Source organism: Spermophilus citellus (genome assembly GCF_964194105.1).
Source record: "Spermophilus citellus genome assembly, chromosome: 2".
NCBI lineage: Eukaryota > Metazoa > Chordata > Mammalia > Rodentia > Sciuridae > Spermophilus > Spermophilus citellus.
In genome coordinates, this window is record NC_138183.1 from 148,134,939 (window position 1) to 148,152,581 (window position 17,643).

At 50.9% G+C, this 17,643-nt stretch overlaps 1 protein-coding gene and 1 long non-coding RNA gene across 2 annotated transcripts in view; one reads left to right on the top strand and one right to left on the bottom strand.

Annotated features, from left to right (window-relative positions):
* Positions 1 to 17,008, top strand: part of LOC308641652 (kin of IRRE-like protein 3) — a gene marked incomplete at its 3' end in the record, with an annotated part of 378,090 nt that extends 361,082 nt beyond the window's left edge. The window contains exons 3-5 of the mRNA XM_081280293.1: positions 11,181 to 11,330; positions 16,685 to 16,834; positions 16,998 to 17,008. Of these exons, the coding sequence (XP_081136419.1) occupies positions 11,181 to 11,330; positions 16,685 to 16,834; positions 16,998 to 17,008 (311 nt within the window). The remainder of the gene's footprint in view (positions 1 to 11,180; positions 11,331 to 16,684; positions 16,835 to 16,997) is intronic.
* Positions 13,636 to 16,482, bottom strand: LOC308642299. The gene is made up of 4 exons (XR_014020521.1): positions 16,381 to 16,482; positions 14,784 to 14,965; positions 14,483 to 14,589; positions 13,636 to 13,725 (listed from the first exon to the last, which is right to left on the bottom strand). It is a non-coding gene; the product is annotated as an uncharacterized lncRNA (long non-coding RNA).
* Positions 17,009 to 17,643: the final 635 nt, after the last annotated feature.

A 17,643-nucleotide genomic window follows, 5' to 3' on the forward strand; every position in this document is an offset into this window, starting at 1 on the left:
GGGACTAAGCAGCTTTCCCAGGGGTGCACAGCTATAATGACAGTACCAGAGGTCAACCTGAGACAGTGTAGCATGGGTGATTTCACTCCTTCAACACACTCTGACCCCCACACTTTGCTTAAGTTGCTCTCCATTCCGGCGAACATTCCTTGCCTCCTCCATCCTGCTTACCCTGCAGCCCACTTAAGAAGTCAGCCCACTGTGACTCCTCCCTGGGGACTGTGTTTACCTTGCTTTTGCCTTTGATCCCAGCTCGTTGTGCTTATATCTGCTTTTTCCAGGTTCTAAGCCTTGATCAGCAGAAAACATAGCTATCTCTCTTCTGCACCCTGTACCCAGGCCAGGGTCTCAGAGTTGGTCCCCACTCCTGCCTGAGGCCACTAGAGCATGCCTAGGGTTGGCACAATCCCTGGCATCCCTTAGGCCATCCACAAAAATCATATTTATTAATTATATGTCAATCAGTGGGCTAGTGCATTCCCATCACTACCAATCCTGTGCCCCTGTGTTACAACAGGGCATTCTGGAAATCTAAAGCTCACTTCCCTACATCAAGAGCTGGCCCAGTGCTGAGCAGCAGAAAAAAAGCAGAAGTCAAGACTTGGGCTAACAGGAAGGATCTGAGCCATCCTGCCGTGTCCCTCCCTGCCCCACCTAGCAGCATTCTGATATCCTCAGGGCTGCTGAGCTGGCTCTTTCTTTTACCCTTCCTTCCATTTGCTTGCTCCTCTGGACAAGGATGGTTTTCTTTAAGCTCATAAGAGGCAATTTGCTGCATGCTCAGGCTGGGAGAAAGCTGGTGATAAATATCCCCAGTACGAGTACTCGTAAGCCTTCCCCAATTGGTCACTAATAAGAGAGCAGACAGTGATATCTTAGCCCTTTCTGCATGGCTGATCTGCCTCTGCAGGAGACAGAGGCCAGCTGGGACAGGCTACGGTGGAGCCACAGAGGCCCCCACACTCAGATCTCTCACCTGAACCACTGGATAGGAAGAAGTAGATGTCTGATTGGTCCTATTTCTGATTTGCAAAGACTCCATTCTCAGCTGGATCCAGGACCCCTCATGACAGGTGCTGCTCTGGTCCCAGTTTTAACATTCCCAGGCTCAGAAGAAACTCATGGATTATTATGCAAGAACAACCCTTCACTAGGCGCATTCCACCTGCCAGGATCATTTACACACAAGGCCTGTCATCCTCACAGCAGATTTGCCAAGTAGGTGTGCCGTCCTTATTTTGCAGATGAGGAAACGTAAGGCTTAGAGAGGGTGAAGAGCTTTCCCCAGTTCACACTGCTAGTGACATGGTCAGAGTTTCTTCCCAGGCAAGACTGGCCCTGTGTTTTTTCCTACTCTCCAGGACTCAGACCCTGGCAGGTGACCCATTGGTCAGGTACTCCAAGTGGGCAGCTAAGGGTGGGTATTCCTCACTCATACTTCTACCTGCACCAGAATGACATTACTCCTCCATCACCTTCCCCATATCATGATTCCTCCTCCACGGAGCTTCTCTGCCACCCCCTTTCCAATTTCCACACTTGAAGTAAGCCCCTCTTAAACCCCAAAATAACTTTATATGATATCTTCATCAAACTGATCATTTGATCCCTTTTACTCCAGTGACCTGGGATCAAGTGTGACCATCCAAAGACTCAATAAGTTTCACTGGATGTCCTGAGAGTTGAGACCAGAGTAGCAGGATTTCAGCTGGGCTGCCCCAGCTCACAGCCAGGAGGGTGGGCATGCACATGTGTTTGCAAAAGACAGGCTCCTTAGAAGCAAAGGCACACATCCTGTGACTCAGACATTCTGTCCAGGTGTAGCTAAGGACAATGTTAATCTCCCCTCAACCTGCTTCTGGGACAAAGTCCAGGCCTAAGTGGCCAGTCTGAGAAGGAATAGAGTGGGTACACCCTTGCACCAGCCCCCATGGCCTCCCAGCTGACCTCCAAGCATGGATCAAAAGAGAGAGATTGTAGTGGGTCAGAGGGGCATGTAGCACCCCTCCTCCCCCATCAGACTCAGTGCAGAGTGTGTTCCAAGGCACTAGCTCTTCTGTCACACAAACCACCCCAGATCTGATGCTTTTGCACTCATCTGTGCTGAGCCTGCCCCACCACTGTGCAGCCATAGTACAAGGACGTTTGCCTATGGAGTGACAACAGATTTGGAACTCTGGAGGACCAGAACATACCCTCAGAAGCCTGGGGACTGACAGTTGTGGGTGGCGGGGATGGCTCTAGGAGTCCAGATCTGGAAGACCCCAATCACCATGGGCCTAATGACACTGGCTGTTTTCCTACATGCTCTGCACACACAGAGACCATAGCACCATGAACTCTAGGGTCTTAAAGACCACACAGACCACTGTCCCCTCAGAGCTCCCAGGTGGCCCTCATGGCACAGTGAGGCCTAGCCTGTACAGAGAGAGAGGGTTTCAGGGAGGTAGAAAGGTTCAATAGAGCTGGGAGTGAGGCCAGGAGAAGAGGAAGTGGGGAGGGAAGGGTCAAGATCCACAAAGGCTTGGGCACAGTCATCTTGCTTCCTCAGCTAGCATTTCTGCTCCAGAAAAAAAAAAAAAAATTCTCCCAGAAATTCTAAACCAGAGGCTTTCCTACATTCTATAAGAAAAAGTCTGGCTGGGAAAGGGGTGGAGCCCAGAAGCCTGTTCCATCAGTCTCTCAAACACACCTGGGTGCGCAGGCACCACGGCAGCCGGGCCCCAGTGTGGGCTGGGAATCCATCACTCTGCGTGAGCCGGCCTTCGTAACCTCAGCCTCCCATGTCAACACAGCTCCTCCCTCCCCAGGAAATAATTGGGGATCTCAGGGGCTGGGGGCAGAGGTATGTGAGATCTTCATGAGGTCTTCAGCTTTTTAAATGTTCTGCTGCAAGACATCGGAGACCGCCGGAGCCAGAGTGGTGGTTTTTCCATGCTGTCTTGAGCTGTCAGTCCCCCAAAGAGGCCAGGGAGGGGGTGCAGTCTAGGCCGGAAGCTTTGGGGGCTGATGGAGATGAAGGAGGCAGTGAGGAGGGGAGATCTACAGGGACATGGAGAAAAGCATCTGGAGGAGTCCTGAGGAGGGAGAAGCTGTGATGTCCTGCTTTTGCTCTGCCCTGAGCAGAGGACAGAGGGCTGGGGAACATCTGCAGGACGAGGGGGATGGGGTGGGGGAGGAGGGCAACAAGCTGTTCTGAGAGAGAGGCAGCAAGGACACCGACAGCCTGCCCCCAACCCCGCCCCAAGACCAGAGCCCCCTGAGGACCACCTGATGCCCAGCTCCCCTGTCCCTCTCCCTGGGCCAGTCTGCACCTGTCTCTTCCAACACCACCTGTCGCCACTGCTGCCCCACTTCCTCCCACTGGCTACTCACTAGCACCCACTGCCACTAGCACCCACCAACTCAGCACCTCTGCATGGGTGCTCCCCCATCAAGATGCTCCTGACTGAGTGCACCCTACTTTTAAGCCTTCTTAGTCACGCCTGTTAGCCTGGCCACCTCCTCCTGCTCCTGGTTCCTGCTAACCTGGGTTAGAAAGAACTGCACAGGAGGGGCCCTCAGACTCAGATTCCCAACTCTTCCACCCCTCCACCTCTCCTCTCAAGCCCGGCAGCCCTCCCCTCCTTACCATGGTGTTAGAAAAGTCCAGCGGGGAGGCCTAGGGTTGTGGCTCAGTGGTAGAGTGCTCGCCTAGCATGCACGAGGCACTGGGTTCGATCCTCAGCACCATATAAATGTAAAGTAAAGACATTGTGTCCATCTAAAACTTAAAGAATAAATATTAAAAAAAAGAAAATAGAAAAGTCCAGGGGGCTCCTTGGTAAAGGGCTCCCTCGGCCTGCCCAGGCCACAGCAGCCTGAGCATGCAGGGGATGCACACAGGGTGAGGCAGTCACCTCGGGGTTCTGACATAGCTTCATCTCAGAGTCCCTGGGTCCCCTGTTTGGCAGGACCACTCCTTGCAGGAACAGGACCCCTCCTTGCAGTGAGCAGAACATTTTTCTGCAGAGACTGAACCCACCAAATGTGGAAGAGTTCAAGTGCGTTCCCATCCAGGCCCCTCCACCCCTGCACAGGACACCCTCACACAGCCTCTCTGGACAAATGGAAGCCAACGCAACACTGGCCAGACCAGGAACCAAGCTGGCCCTCCATGGCCCAGGGGATACCCCCAACTCTGCCAAGGCTAGCAGCCCTCTAGCAACTACGTGGGCCTGTTGCTCACCCCTCCCCTCCCACCAACAAAGCTTGGCTCACAGCTGCCCACATGCTCAACATCTGTGCTTGTCCACCCCAAATGCCAGCCTTGAGAGCCACCTGAAAACACCTGAGAACTAAACCGTGGTCTGCCTGCAAACAGGAGCAGCTGTTTGCCTGAGTGAAACATCGGCTCCTCAAAGAGCCATTGATACTAATTAAAAGTCCACCTCGCCTTGCCCTCTCATGTCAAAAGGGAGTCATCTATTGTCCTGGTCATGCCTCCCACCCACACCCACTCTCCCGTGGAAGTCAGCAGCCCTGGCCTGGTGTTCAAGATGGAGGTCAGCTTTCTGAGAAGAAGAAGAGCATTCCTGATGAAAAAGGGCCATTTCCACTGAGCACTTATTGTGAGCCAGGCCCTGAGCCCAATGGCCCAGATGTGCACTCTTTCTTAATCTCCAGAGTGACTTTCTGATGGTGGGTGGTATGTGTCCCCATTTTATGGATAGGAAAACTGAGGCTTGTCAAATCAGTGGACATTCCAGGTTTCAACCCCAGATCATTCTGGAATCCCTGGCCCCACTCATTACCATGACACTACCTCCTCCATCCCAAAAGGCTGCCCAGTCCACAGGGTGAAGGGACAGAAGGATTCTTTGGGCTGATGTGGTTGTGAGGGACAGGGTGATCAGAGCACCCAGAGGCCCACATTCACACTCTCGGGTGAAGCTTCCCTGGCTAGGCGGTCAGCTCTCACCCACCCAGAGAATCAGTCCCATGAGGACATTATGCCCAGGGAAGTCAGTCCACATCCTCCTCTAGCACTGGCCTAGGGCTTAAGGCAGTTCTGTGAGTTCCTGGAGTCCGGGACTGCATAGTAAAGTGTATAAGATCCAAATAAGGACCTTAGGACACGGCTCTGAAACAAGACTTCTGGGGCCGATGTCCTTTCTAAGAACAAATTGTGTGAATTTGCCATTCTGCCAGAACGTGGGCCCCAGACAACCTCATCTTCACATGAGTCTAATTCAGTACCCACATCAGAGGACTCGAGAGAATTCAATAAAATAATCATGAAAAGCTCTTATTATGTGCTTGACCGTCAATAAAAGTTAGCTATTATAAATTTTATAACAATGGAAATATGGCTTATAATATTTCCTGACTTATGATGGGATTGTATCTCAATAAACCCTTCATAAGTTAAAAATATCACAAGTTGAAAATGCACGTAATAGACCTAACACACCAACAATCATATCCTGCATCTCAGAAGGCTGCAGAGGGTGGTCCCTCCCTCAACCCACACTTGTGTGAGTGACAGGAGGCTGCTGCTGGCTGCTCTGCCTACCATCACAAGAGACAACAGTACCCTGTATTGCTCACCTAGGAAAAGATCAAATCCAAAATTTGCTGTGTACTTTCACTTCCACACCTTCATGAAGTTATAACTTGTGAACTGTCTGTATATAATTATAGAATATGTATATTATTTATAGAATTATGTTTTATGATCATTATATAAGTAGTAGTTATTTGTACAATAATAAGCAACACCCATTACACATCCTTTCTTTTATACCTCCTAGTGGTGACCAGTTCTATAATTCACCCTCAACCCCAGCTCGGTCTTATTGACCCCCAGCTGGGAGGCAGACCACATAAGAACCAGGAAAACATCTTCACTCCAGAGATCCTCCACCTCCCTTAGATGGTCTGGGAGGCTGCCTGGTTGGTGGGGTGAATACTAGCTTGAGAATCAAAATCCAGGTTTCGGGTCATTAATTCAATATCCAGTGGGTATGGATATGGGACAGTGGATAGTTTGGGATAGTGGATATGGACTCTTGGGTTTGAGTTACACCCAGGTTACTCATGTGACCTTGGGCAGGTCCTTCATTTCCATGAGCCTCAGGTGTCAATCAGTTTTTCATCACTATGACAACTAGCTGAGATAATCAATTTACAAAAAGAAAAGTTTTATAAAAAGAAGATATTTTGGCACACAAATTCATTTTTTTAAATTTATTTTGGCACACAATTTGGGGAGGTTCCAGGGCATGATCCAGCAGATCCAGTACTTTTAGGCTGCTGGAGGGGCGCTGGAAGGCAATGGCAGAGCGCATATGGCAGAGCAAAGCCGCTCACCCACTAGCTGTGAAACCAAGACATAGGAAGGGATCAGGGTCCCACAATTCCTTTCAAGGATGCACCGTCAATGACCTAAAAACCTTCTCCCAGTCCTACCTCTTAAAATTCCCACTACCACCCAACACCTGGGCCTTTAACACCTAGGCTTTTGGGAAACACTTAAGGTCCAAACTCCAGTGCTCAGTTCATCTGTAAAATGTGGGTGACAATGGCCACCACACTTTGCAGGTGCAGTCTGTGCATGCAAACCCTGGACCTGGCCACCAGTGGGTCACACATAAATAACTCAGTGGTTTTTTGGTTTTGTTTTTTGTTTTTGCTGTAAAGCCTGACTCCTCGAGACTCTGGCCCTTCTCCTTTATCTTTCACTTTTCTCACTCTGTGTGGTGTGCTCAGCACAATATCTGCTTGGTCAGTAGTTAATAATGCAAAACCAATTTTCCCACAGTGATGACCGATCTCAGCGACAAACTAGGGTCGGTAAGCTGCAAGCACACAGGCATGTTCAACAGATAGGCATGCCATGTTCTCACGCGGGGCCAGACTCTGGGGACAGAGGTGGAAAGATAGCTATGACCTCTGCCCTCAAGTGAAAAACACTGTTCCTTCATTTTGTTTCTTCAGCATCGGATATAGTAGGTGCTCAACAAATGTCTGGAGAAATTGAAGGAGATGAAGGGGAGGGGAAAGGGGGAAGTGGGAAGGAAGGGAGAAAAGAGACAGCGATCCCTCTGGGTAACAGAAGTTTCCTGGGAACAGAACAGGGTCTTGGATGATGGGCAGGGCTGCTTAAGAAGGGTCAGGTGAGGAGGAGGTACATCCCAGGATGATGGAACAGAAAGGACATGAGCAGGTCGCATAAGTGAGCAACCGCATAGGGTGCTGTGGACCACACAGAGGGAAGGGGAGTCAGTCTGTGTAGAAGCATGTGACCCAGGAAAGGAGGTGACATGTTGTCCCGCAGACAGTGCACAGCCATGAGAGGTGGCAGAGAGAGTTGACTTAAGAAGGAAGATCCAGGGTGACACGTGCAATAGGGGGTGGGGGTGAGGAAGCCTCGGGGTGTGGCGAAAGAATCCAGGTGGTGGCAATGAGGGCACGGGCCTTGGGTTGTAGCAGAGGAAATGGAGACGAAAGGATGAGCCTGAGAGAGCTTCGAAGGACATCTGGACCAGAGTCTGAAATGGTGACAGATGGAAAATGGTGCCGGAAGGCTGGAGATGCAGCTCAGGGGCGGAGAACTGACTAGCACGCAAGGCCCTGGTTCCTTCCCCAGATCACGGAATTAAAAAGAGAGAGGCAGGACAATGGACGTGGCACTGACTGCCAGGCCTCTCATCATTGTCATCGGGCAGAATAGGACCCTGAGGGGGCAACCTGGGGTGGAGGTGCTGGGCGTGTTGAGGCTACACCAAGGGCAGGAGCTCCGTGGCTCAGCACCTGCTCTGCGCTCACTCACTCGGATGGCCCAGGTCCCACGACAAGGCTCCAGGCCCATCACCTATTTCCCATGAGAGGACAGGGCTCCTGCCTCTCAGCGGGTGTCCGTCAAGGTGCGCAGAACACACATGTGCTGGAGGAGTGGCCGTCCGCTCAAGATCATCTCCAGGAGGTTAGAGAAAATGATTCCAGGCCCATCACATTTCACTGCATTGGAGTAGAAGATCTTATGGGGAAAAGAAAGCAGGGAGCAAGGGACAGGGAAAGAGCATTCTTTGGGCAATGACACCCATCCATGGCTTGAGACTATGCTCTCAGGAGCCCTCGGCAAGGAAGACCTCAAGATCTGTCTCACAGGTGAAGAGAGTGGGCGCATCCCTCCACTCCTCTCCTCCACAGCACCCCAACACTAATCTACTCCACATAATCAATCGCAATATAAGATTCCTGCGGGGCTGTGGGTGTGGCTCATGGCAGGGTGCTTGCCTCGCCTGGGCACGGCCCTGGGTTTGGTCGCAATACTGTAAAAACAACCCCCCAAAATCTGAAAAAGCATCTCGGGTTTCAGAGAAAACAAAGGTATTTTTAGTGGCTTAACATACTGCACAAAAATTAAAATTGGACTGAAAAGGAAGACTATCAATTACAGTACTCATCACTAACCCCCCTAAGATAATAAATAACTTTATATGTTTCCTCCCTGTTTTCTGAGATGATCCTGTGTCTCCATCTCCCCCAAGAACATTCTTTCCATAGAAAATTCCAACAGGTCCAAAGAGACAAAGTGTGAGCACTGAAGCCTTCAGGGGACTTTGGGGCTCGGTGCCCTAGAGCCCTCTCTGGTGAGCCATTCAGGACCCTCTCTATACTCTGCGCAAACCTGGGGAGTTCTTCAGAAGCCTCTTGTGCCTGCCCCCAAATCCTGGTCCTGAGACACCTCCAGGGGCCTTTGACCATGCAGAGTCCACCACCCGCCCCCACCCCCACCACGTCCATTGAGCTAGAAGGCATTGAAGACAGCCCTGTGCTGAGCTCCAGAGCCCGGTCTCCATGGTGACAGTCCAGGACTCACCCTTGCTCTGGGGATGCCTCCTGCACCCCCAACTCCCCAGATGTCCCCACCCAACACCTCCTGCTCCCTCCAAACAGAAGCAGGCTGGAGGGGCGGAGGGCGAATGGGACAATTATCCATGTCTAATAAGGGACATTTGGGAGGACTCAGGCACCACTTCATTTAGGGACTTCTCATTACAGCCCCTTCAGCTCCAGGCTGACAACCTGATAATTCTCTCTGATAGCACAATATTTGGCGGCTACCACGGCTGCCTTGACATTGTCCTTCTTCCAGGAAAGATTTTGAGATAAAAGAATGAGCTGTGAAATCACCATTACAGCAGGGAGAAAAGGGCCTGGGGGAAGGCATTCTCCCCCCTCGCCTGCCCCTCCTCACCTCCCTCCTGCTCCTCCTCTCCCCCCTCTTCCCCTCCCTCCTCCTCCATCTTCCCTCCCTCCTCCCTCTCCTGCCCCTTACTCCCCTCCTCAGCTCCTTCTCCAAACTCTCCCTCCTCTTCCCCTTTCTCCTCTCTCATCTCTTCCCTCCTTTTCTGTTTTGGTGCCAAAAACAGTCTAATTACAACAGAAAACTTGAAGAGACAGACAGAGAAATCCACCACACAGCTGATTAAAATGTCCTATGAAATCTAATTTGTAAAGCTCAAATCAGAATAAGAAGTGTTACTCCCACAATTCAAGGCCAATTTGATTTTTAATGAGACTCCTCAGAGACGTGCCAGGATCTCATCAGGCTGTGAACCCCACTACCTGCCTGCCTGCCACACGCTCTCTGGTGTGTAGCTGCACCTCTGCTCTGGGGCAGGGGCCTCCACCACACCCTCTGCTGCCACCACCAGCCTCCCTGAGGTCACCTGCTGCTGAGAGCTGAGCCCTATGTGTGGTCTGGGCCTGGGGCTGGGCCCTTCCAAGAGCAGCAGCTAGTGTCCAAGACCCCTGTGGTGCCAGGTGGGAGAGGAGAGGCTGCACCGGCCTCGGTTCCTCTTGGTCATTTATATCTGCAGGGTAGCGGGTAGAGGAAAAGTGAGGGCTCAGAACTCAGATGGACCCTAGCCCAACCACCATTCGTTAGCTGGGTGACCTTGGGCAGTCTGCCATGCCTCTCTGATCCCAGTTTCTTTGTCATAAATTGGGGATATTTCTGCCCTGAAATATATTAAATGAACCACAGGAGAAGGAGAAGGGGGTGTGTAAACATAGATCACACTGTGTGCCAGATGTTCAGTGACTTGGTTTCATGTTGTGGTCAATTGTAAGTGCCCAGGGAACACAGACCATGTAAACTCCCGTCTTTAACAACTCATTCTAGGACCGGGCGTAGGGAGCTGCATCAGCATAGCTCAGTAGAAAAGAACGAGGTCTATAGGGTCGGAAGACTTGCATTCACAACCTTCACCTGCAACTAGATGATCCCTAGGCACGCCAGTTAACCCCAAAGCCCTCCTCTGCCCACTCCCTGCAGAGTCAGGTGGGTGGTGCTCAGATGAGTGTGGCAGGCAGGGCAGGGACCAGTGCTGATGAGTGATCGAGCAGCACAGCTTCTGTTACTTCTCACCTCCCTCTCTCTAGCTTTCGAATCTGGAAAACGGGCATAAAAATAGTGCCTACTATTTTTAGTATTTACTGTTTCATTGTTGTAAGAATGAAAATATTAGTGAGCTAATATCTGAAAACCTCAGAACAGAGCCTGCATCTTGTACGAGTGGCCGTGTGTTTGTTTAGTAAAATATGAACTGAGAGCTGTGTTGGCTTTGGCCACCTTGTTTTGAGGTGTGGATGGGAGACACCGGCTCCTCTGGTGATTTTTCCCTAAGCGGGAGGAAGGCTGGGCAGGTCCCTGCAGCACAGGAAGGGGCAAGAGCATGTGGTGAGCCCTAGCCACCAGCTCCCTCCAGTGCACCTTTGCCCACACCGCACCACTACCTGCCCCTCTGGTTCACTAGAACAAGAGTAAGAGAATCAAAACCACAATCTGATTTATTGGACCCTCGGGTTGAACTTAAACCACATCATTCGCCAAGTAAGTGGGGACAGGTAGGAATTCAAACAAGGAAAAGGGGGAGTGGCCAGCCCCAGCATGTGGAAGTGGGTGGCCTCTTAGGGAGCTGGAGTGTGGCAGACCCCCAATGCCAGGGATAGGCATTGATGAGCAGAGGGGCTCGAGTTTGGAGCCAGTTCCTGAAAGAAGGGGACAAAGCTAAGGGTAGGAAGGGAGGCACCTGGGGAGGCCTGGTCTCCGGGGCCAGCCTCAGCTCTGCTTCCAGCGCTGTAGGGGAACCCTCCAGGTCTGACCACAGTGCTTGTCTCCTTCCTAGGCCAAGTCTACTCCTTCAGCCAGCAACCCCAGGACCAGGTGGTGGTATCCGGACAGCCAGTGACGCTGCTGTGCGCCATCCCAGAATACGATGGCTTCGTTCTGTGGATCAAAGACGGCTTGGCTCTGGGTGTAGGCAGAGACCTCTCAAGTGAGTACCTTCAGACCCCTAGGCAGGAGCAGCCGGGCCACTGCCCCACCCACTGTCCACTCCCCTAGGGAACGCTCATCTTCCATCACAGGCTTGGCAGGTCAAACCTCCCACGCCACTGTACTCCTGGGCAGAGCCAGGGTAGGCAAGGCCGGAGTCTAGACTCCCTAGGAGTTCCAGGGTCTCTGGTTGCCAGTGATGAACCACCCTCCAACCTCAGGCTCCTCCTGAGCCTAGCCCACTGTTGCCCTGGAGAATCTATTCCCAAGTCAAGCACATGAAATCTGATTTCCAGAAATTAAGTGCTCTAGTTTCTTAGCCCAAGATATAGTCCCCATTTTTCAAAGCATAACCTGGCTTCCCACCCAATTAAGGAAGCCAAGTGAACTAAAAAGTCATAAAGAAACCTAAGTTGGTCTTAGAGATCATCTTATGATGGGGACAGAAAACAGGAAGGTTTTTGTTGTTGTTTTGGTACTGGGCATTTAACTCAGGTGGCAGACCTGAGTACCACTGAGCCACACCTCCAGCCCTTTTTATGTTTGATTTTGAGACAGGGTCAAGTTGCCCAGGCTGGCCTTAAATTTGTTAAATTTGTTATCTCAGCCTCCTAAATCACTGGGATTAAGAACACGCACCACCACACCCAACTTAGACAGGAAGGTTTTACAATGAATGTCAAACCTTGTTGGGCCCTGCAGGCTGGTGCCCCCACGCTGAGCTCCAGGGTTCCTGCAGCTGCTGGCCCATGAACTCCCTGATTGATGTCTGTGTTGTGTCATTTGCTGACTATTGTGAGTGGCTACCTGTAAACCCATCCAAACCCCTTTCCAACCCACCTCTCCCCAGCAGAGAAAGAATGGAGTCATCCTCCCGCTCACTCCCTCTTTAGCCATTGTTATTCCGCCCCAGGGTGGATAGACACATGGTTGCTTACTGAGCTTGACATAAACAGTAAAATTCACAAAGACAGATCTGGGTGTCATTCCCCTGTGATTTGGGAATGGCTGAGTGTGGGCGATGAGTGAAAAATCTGTATTCAACTGAGAAGTAGCTTTTGCCTTGTTCATGGTATACAGCTGCAGGAAAATAAAAATCGAAGTGCACTCAGGAACCTGATGGCTGGGAAATTAATATTTTAAAATGTGAGTTATGTCTTGCCAAAAATGTATATTGAAACATTATAGCAATGGTCAATAGCAGTCACAGGGTTTGAATGCTGCAGCCCAGCTGAGCATGGATAAAATACACAATAATATCTCCAAAATATACTGTGCGGCCATAAAGTTTAACTATAATGGGAACCAGCCAATTTCAGAGACTCTGAATTCCCTTACCCTAGAGAAACTGGGAGAATGATACAACCTTCCCAAACAAGAACGGCTCATGTTCTGGGAGGCTCTGAGCTTGGCCCACAGAGGCCGTCTGGGCTCCCGGTCAGTGGTTTTCAGCCTTTAGTCAGGAGCATGGGTTTTGCTAGGTCAGTGGCCAAGAAAAGGTCCCAGTGACCATGGATGGTTCATAGAATGGTCCTCACAGCATGATGATTGCCCCTCTATGATCCAGTTCCACAAATGGCTTTCTGGGGTCAGGCTCCAGGCCTGCTTGGTGCTGAAGGACAATGGGTCTGAGGAACTGGGGTCGGCTTCCTCTCCAACTTGTCTCCAGTTATAGGAAGAAGCTGGACCCTCTCTTCCTACATAGCCCAAGTTCAAGCTCCTGATAAATATCTGTTCTGTATTTGATCACTTGTCCCCAAAACTGCATCCTGATAATAATGATCGATACTTATCCGTCTCAATAAAAGCTCCTAGCCTGCCTGATGAGGAAAGGAGCATGGCAGAACCCACTCCCTTTCAGCAAGCACTTGAAGAACACTGAACACCTTGAAAGTTTTCCTGGAGGGAAACTGAGGCCCAGGGTTGGGCTCTACCTGCTGGGGGTCTGCCCACTTCCACTTGAACCATGTTGCCCCCCTTTGTGTACCAGGCATGAGATCCTCACCGAAGACCTCAGTGTCTTTCTGGTCACCAGGGCTGGAAACACCAGTCAAAGAAAATGACTTATAAATATACTTCCTCGTATGGATAGAACATTTTTCTTCTAAGAAATTCAAGTACTTCTCAGATATAATCTCAAAATCTACAGTTGTCCAGAGGGACAAGAAGATTTTCCCCTTTATTTAATAGATAAACAGAGTCACAGAAGAGAGAGAAATTGTGTCATTTATATAACCAATGCCAATGCACAGGACCCTGTCTGCTAGCCCCAAAGGGGGAGACCTCACCTCTAACTCACTGTGGTCTTTTATTTAAATTAACCTTTAATACACCAGGCACTTGACACTATTCTGCTTCATCTTCACCTGTGACGTCCTTGCATTGTCTTCATTTCACTGATAAATAAGGAAACAAAATCACAAATAAGTTAAAGAAACTCACCCAAGCCCTGCACAGTGGCACAGGCCTATAATCCCAGCAGCACGGGAGGCTGAGACAGGAGGATCACAAGTTCAAGGCCAGCCTCATCAATTTAGCAAGGCCCCAAGCAATTTAGCAAGACCATCTCAAAATAAAAAATAAAAAAGGGCTGGGAATGTGGCTCAGTGGTTAAGCATCCCTGGGTTCAATCCCCAATGCCCCACCCCACCCCTCCCAAAAAAGGAAGAAGGAAGCTTGCCCAAGACAACAGTGAGGCCGGCATTGAAATCCAGGCAGTTTGACTTTAGAACCCAGATTCTAAATAATTCTGCCTCCTTTAGGAGTAGACAGAGAGTAACAATGCTGTGGAAGGAGCTAGAACATCCTCAGAATCTATGCTTTTGAGTCTGTTTAAGCATCGCAGCTCACCGCCTAATTAGGCAAATACAAACAAACCCATCACTGATGTTTTCAGCAGCTCATGAGAGTGAAATCCTGCTGGTGATAGCTTACAAGACAACAAAAACACCAGCTCCAGCCAAGACGCCGGCAGGGGAGCAGGGACTAATCACAGGACAGCGGGATCCAGAGGCTGGGCTGCAGGGGCTGGGGGCGGTGAGCCAGCTGCACTGAGGGCAGGCAGCTGTGAGAGGATCTGACTGGACAGCTTCCAGCCCGGCCCCACTCGAAGCCCCCTGCCCAGGCCCCAGGGGCTGAGCCAGCTGCCCTTACCTGGGCTCCTTTGCCAGTCAAGGGCAGGTGAGTGGGCAGGAGGAGAGAGGGTGCCCTCGGGGGTGCAGCTGATTGCCTCCTGAGCATCTCTGGCCAGGACTGCACAGCTGTGGAGAGCAGAGCCCCTTAGTAGCATGATGGTGGCTATAAAGGGCCCCCCCCCAGAGCATGCTCCCAGGCCTGGTGGAGAGTCACAGATACTCACCCCACTGACCAGCAATGGGCATTGGTGGCCCAGGGAACCCTGCCCCACCTCCGGACTATCCTTAGCTTATGGAAGGGGATGGGTCTTAAAGCTCACCTAGTCCAGTCTTTCATCCAGTGTAGACATCACCCCAGCAGCATCCTGGAGAGGTGAGCCTCCAACCGTGGCTTGACTATAGCTGGGGATGGGGACTCACTTCCCTTCTTGGCAGCCTGGACTGAACCCTTGTTAGACTCCTCAGATATCTTGACGTGCTGTCTGTGGGTGTCACTGCTGTCCTGAAGAGCAAAAGAACACATCTGACCCACACCACGTGACTTGGAAATATTTGAAAAAGTGTTTGCATGTGTCTCTCTGTCCATTCTCTTTCTCTCTCCCCCTCTCTCTCTAGCCCTTGTCTCTTCTTTAAAAGGCCAAATGTGTCCAATCCTGAGATGTTCTGAGAATGCCCCATCCTGGGAAAGGTGCTTCAGAAAGAGCAGCCATGTGGGCGGTTGGAGGGTGGGTGGAGGCAGGGAAGAACCAGGAGGGGGTGCGGGTGTCTGTGTGAAGCCCAGGGTACACAGGTTTCCTGGGGAAGGTAGAGTTTGGGTGAGGGGATGCCTGGAAGATGGATCCTGCTGGGATAGACTAAGGAGGTTGAGGGCCCCAGATCCAGGAGAGAGAGAGGAATGGCCCGGCCTGGCCAGCTATGACTAAGTTAGCATTTATATTCAGTCCTACACAGCAGCAGGAAAGCTGATCAATGATTTATCATCCTCAAACTTTTATTTATCTATTATTCATTGCCAGTGGTAGAAGGGGCCCCAAATTCCTAAGTGTCCTGAGCACCTCAAGTGCTTAATCAGGCCCTTGGGCTCTGGAGGTGGGTAGTAGGAAAGATTGGAAAAGGGCCATTTAGGGTTCAAAGTGCCCTGAGGTTCCCAGGTCCCAGTAGATTTCTGCTCCTGTACATCCTGGAACAAAAGTTTTCCCCAAAATTCACCTTTGATCCTTTCTAAATATTTCTCTCTCTTTTGTTTTTTCTCCCTTCACTCTCTCACTCCATCTTTTCTCTGTGAGTCTGGCTTGCTTCTTTCTCTCTTGCACCCCACCCCGCCGTGTGTCTCCTTATCAAAACACTTGTCTTCTTAGTAGACCACAGTGCTGAGCATTTCACTTTCTAGAGCAATAACCCAGCTGTATCTGACCGCACTTAGCGTTTCCATTTCTTCTCTATCCTTTCCTGGTAGTGGCTTTGCTCCAATTAAACATAAAACCCACAACATCTTTGCCCGCACGCATGCACACACACATACACACTCACATGCACACCCTGCCCTGACACCCTGGGAAACTCTGACGTTTTTTGCTCCAGATGGGGGCCCCTGAGCAATGACCAACATTCCTCCACCCCCACCCGGCTCCCCTGAGCTGAAAGAAAAGTCTTCTCTTTTTCCTGAGGGTCTAATAATTTTAGCCTGTGACATAAACTGACAATAGACAGATTAACAGGGGGGAGTAGACAAGCTTATTAATGTACCGAAACATGGGCACCATCCTCAAAGTAGGAGACTCAAAGAAAGGGCCAGATAGTTGAAACTGAAATAACATTTTGAGCTGAAACAGGTTCTTGAAGCTGCTGGGGGGAGGGGGCGATGAAAGTTTTGGAAGGGAGAAGGGAGGGAAATGCGGGGAGCAAAGGTGGTCTTACCCTGCAGATAAAGCCTGTCAGTCCCAGTCACCACAAGGCCATCTCTTTCTGGGCCAGGGGTCAGCTCCACAATCCCTTCTCCCTGTGAAAAGATTTTTCCTCAGCAGATAGTAGAGATCAGATGGAAGAGCTTCTACCTGCTTCCGCTGCCCACTAAGTGCCTTTCTGTTTGTAAGTGGACAGCTTTTCAGAGTCGTTCTCTCTGGTGCCTGTATCACCTCCAAATAGCCATCAGGAAACAGGCTAAAGAAGTCTACTGGGATGGGATGTTTTGATCTCCCTCATCTGCCCGCTGTCTCCACAGGTTACCCCCAGTACCTGGTGGTGGGGAACCACCTGTCAGGGGAACACCACCTGAAGATCCTGCGGGCAGAACTGCAAGATGATGCTGTGTACGAATGCCAGGCCATCCAGGCTGCCATCCGGTCCCGCCCCGCACGCCTCACCGTCCTGGGTAAGAGCCATCCGCGTGAGGGGGCAAGGATACTCTGGCCACCACCAGGCTCAGCTCCAGGAGGGGCCTTCTGGGCAGGTGGGGGACCCCCCACTGCATCTTCACAGGGCCCCAGCTGCCCCCATGGTGTCTGTAACCCCCCTCCCCTGTCCCTCCACCACAGGGGACAAGTAAAGGCTCCTGCCTTAAAAATGTCAGAAGGCCAATGTCAACTAACTCTGGTGTGTTTGACCACACCTTAGGAGCTAATGAAGGCTCCTGGGTGCTCTGTACGTGTGAACAAGACTAGGCCATAGGGCAGGCAGTGCACAATCTCAGTCCCTTCTTTCTGAGTTGTCCTCTGCCAGGGTGCCAACAAAGCCCTACCTGTCCACCTCGACTGTGGAATTAGTCTTAATCTTGATTCCCCCATAAATTCGGTGTTCATAGGGATGGCCAGTGACCCCTGTTCTTTCCCCACACCACACAGTTCCCCAAGAATCTTGGTTCTCAGGTTATTCCTAGAAAAATTTATTTAAGGCCCTTATTCCAAATCATACCTCTCCCCCTTGATCTTTCTTCACATGTCTCTGGGACAGCTCTCCTAAAGAGGTCTCCACTCCTTCATTCTGGCAGACTTGCATGAAGACAGGGATGGGCTCACTTGTTAACCCCTTAAACCACTTCTGATTGAGAGTCCAGTCCCCAGGAGTCTCCCTCCTCTGGCCAGATGTTCTGAGAATCAGTGTTGCAGGGAAACAGGTTTTGCTCCTAAGTAATAACAGCTCACATTTGCAGAGCAGTGCACAGTAGCTTTCAAAGCCCTTGAC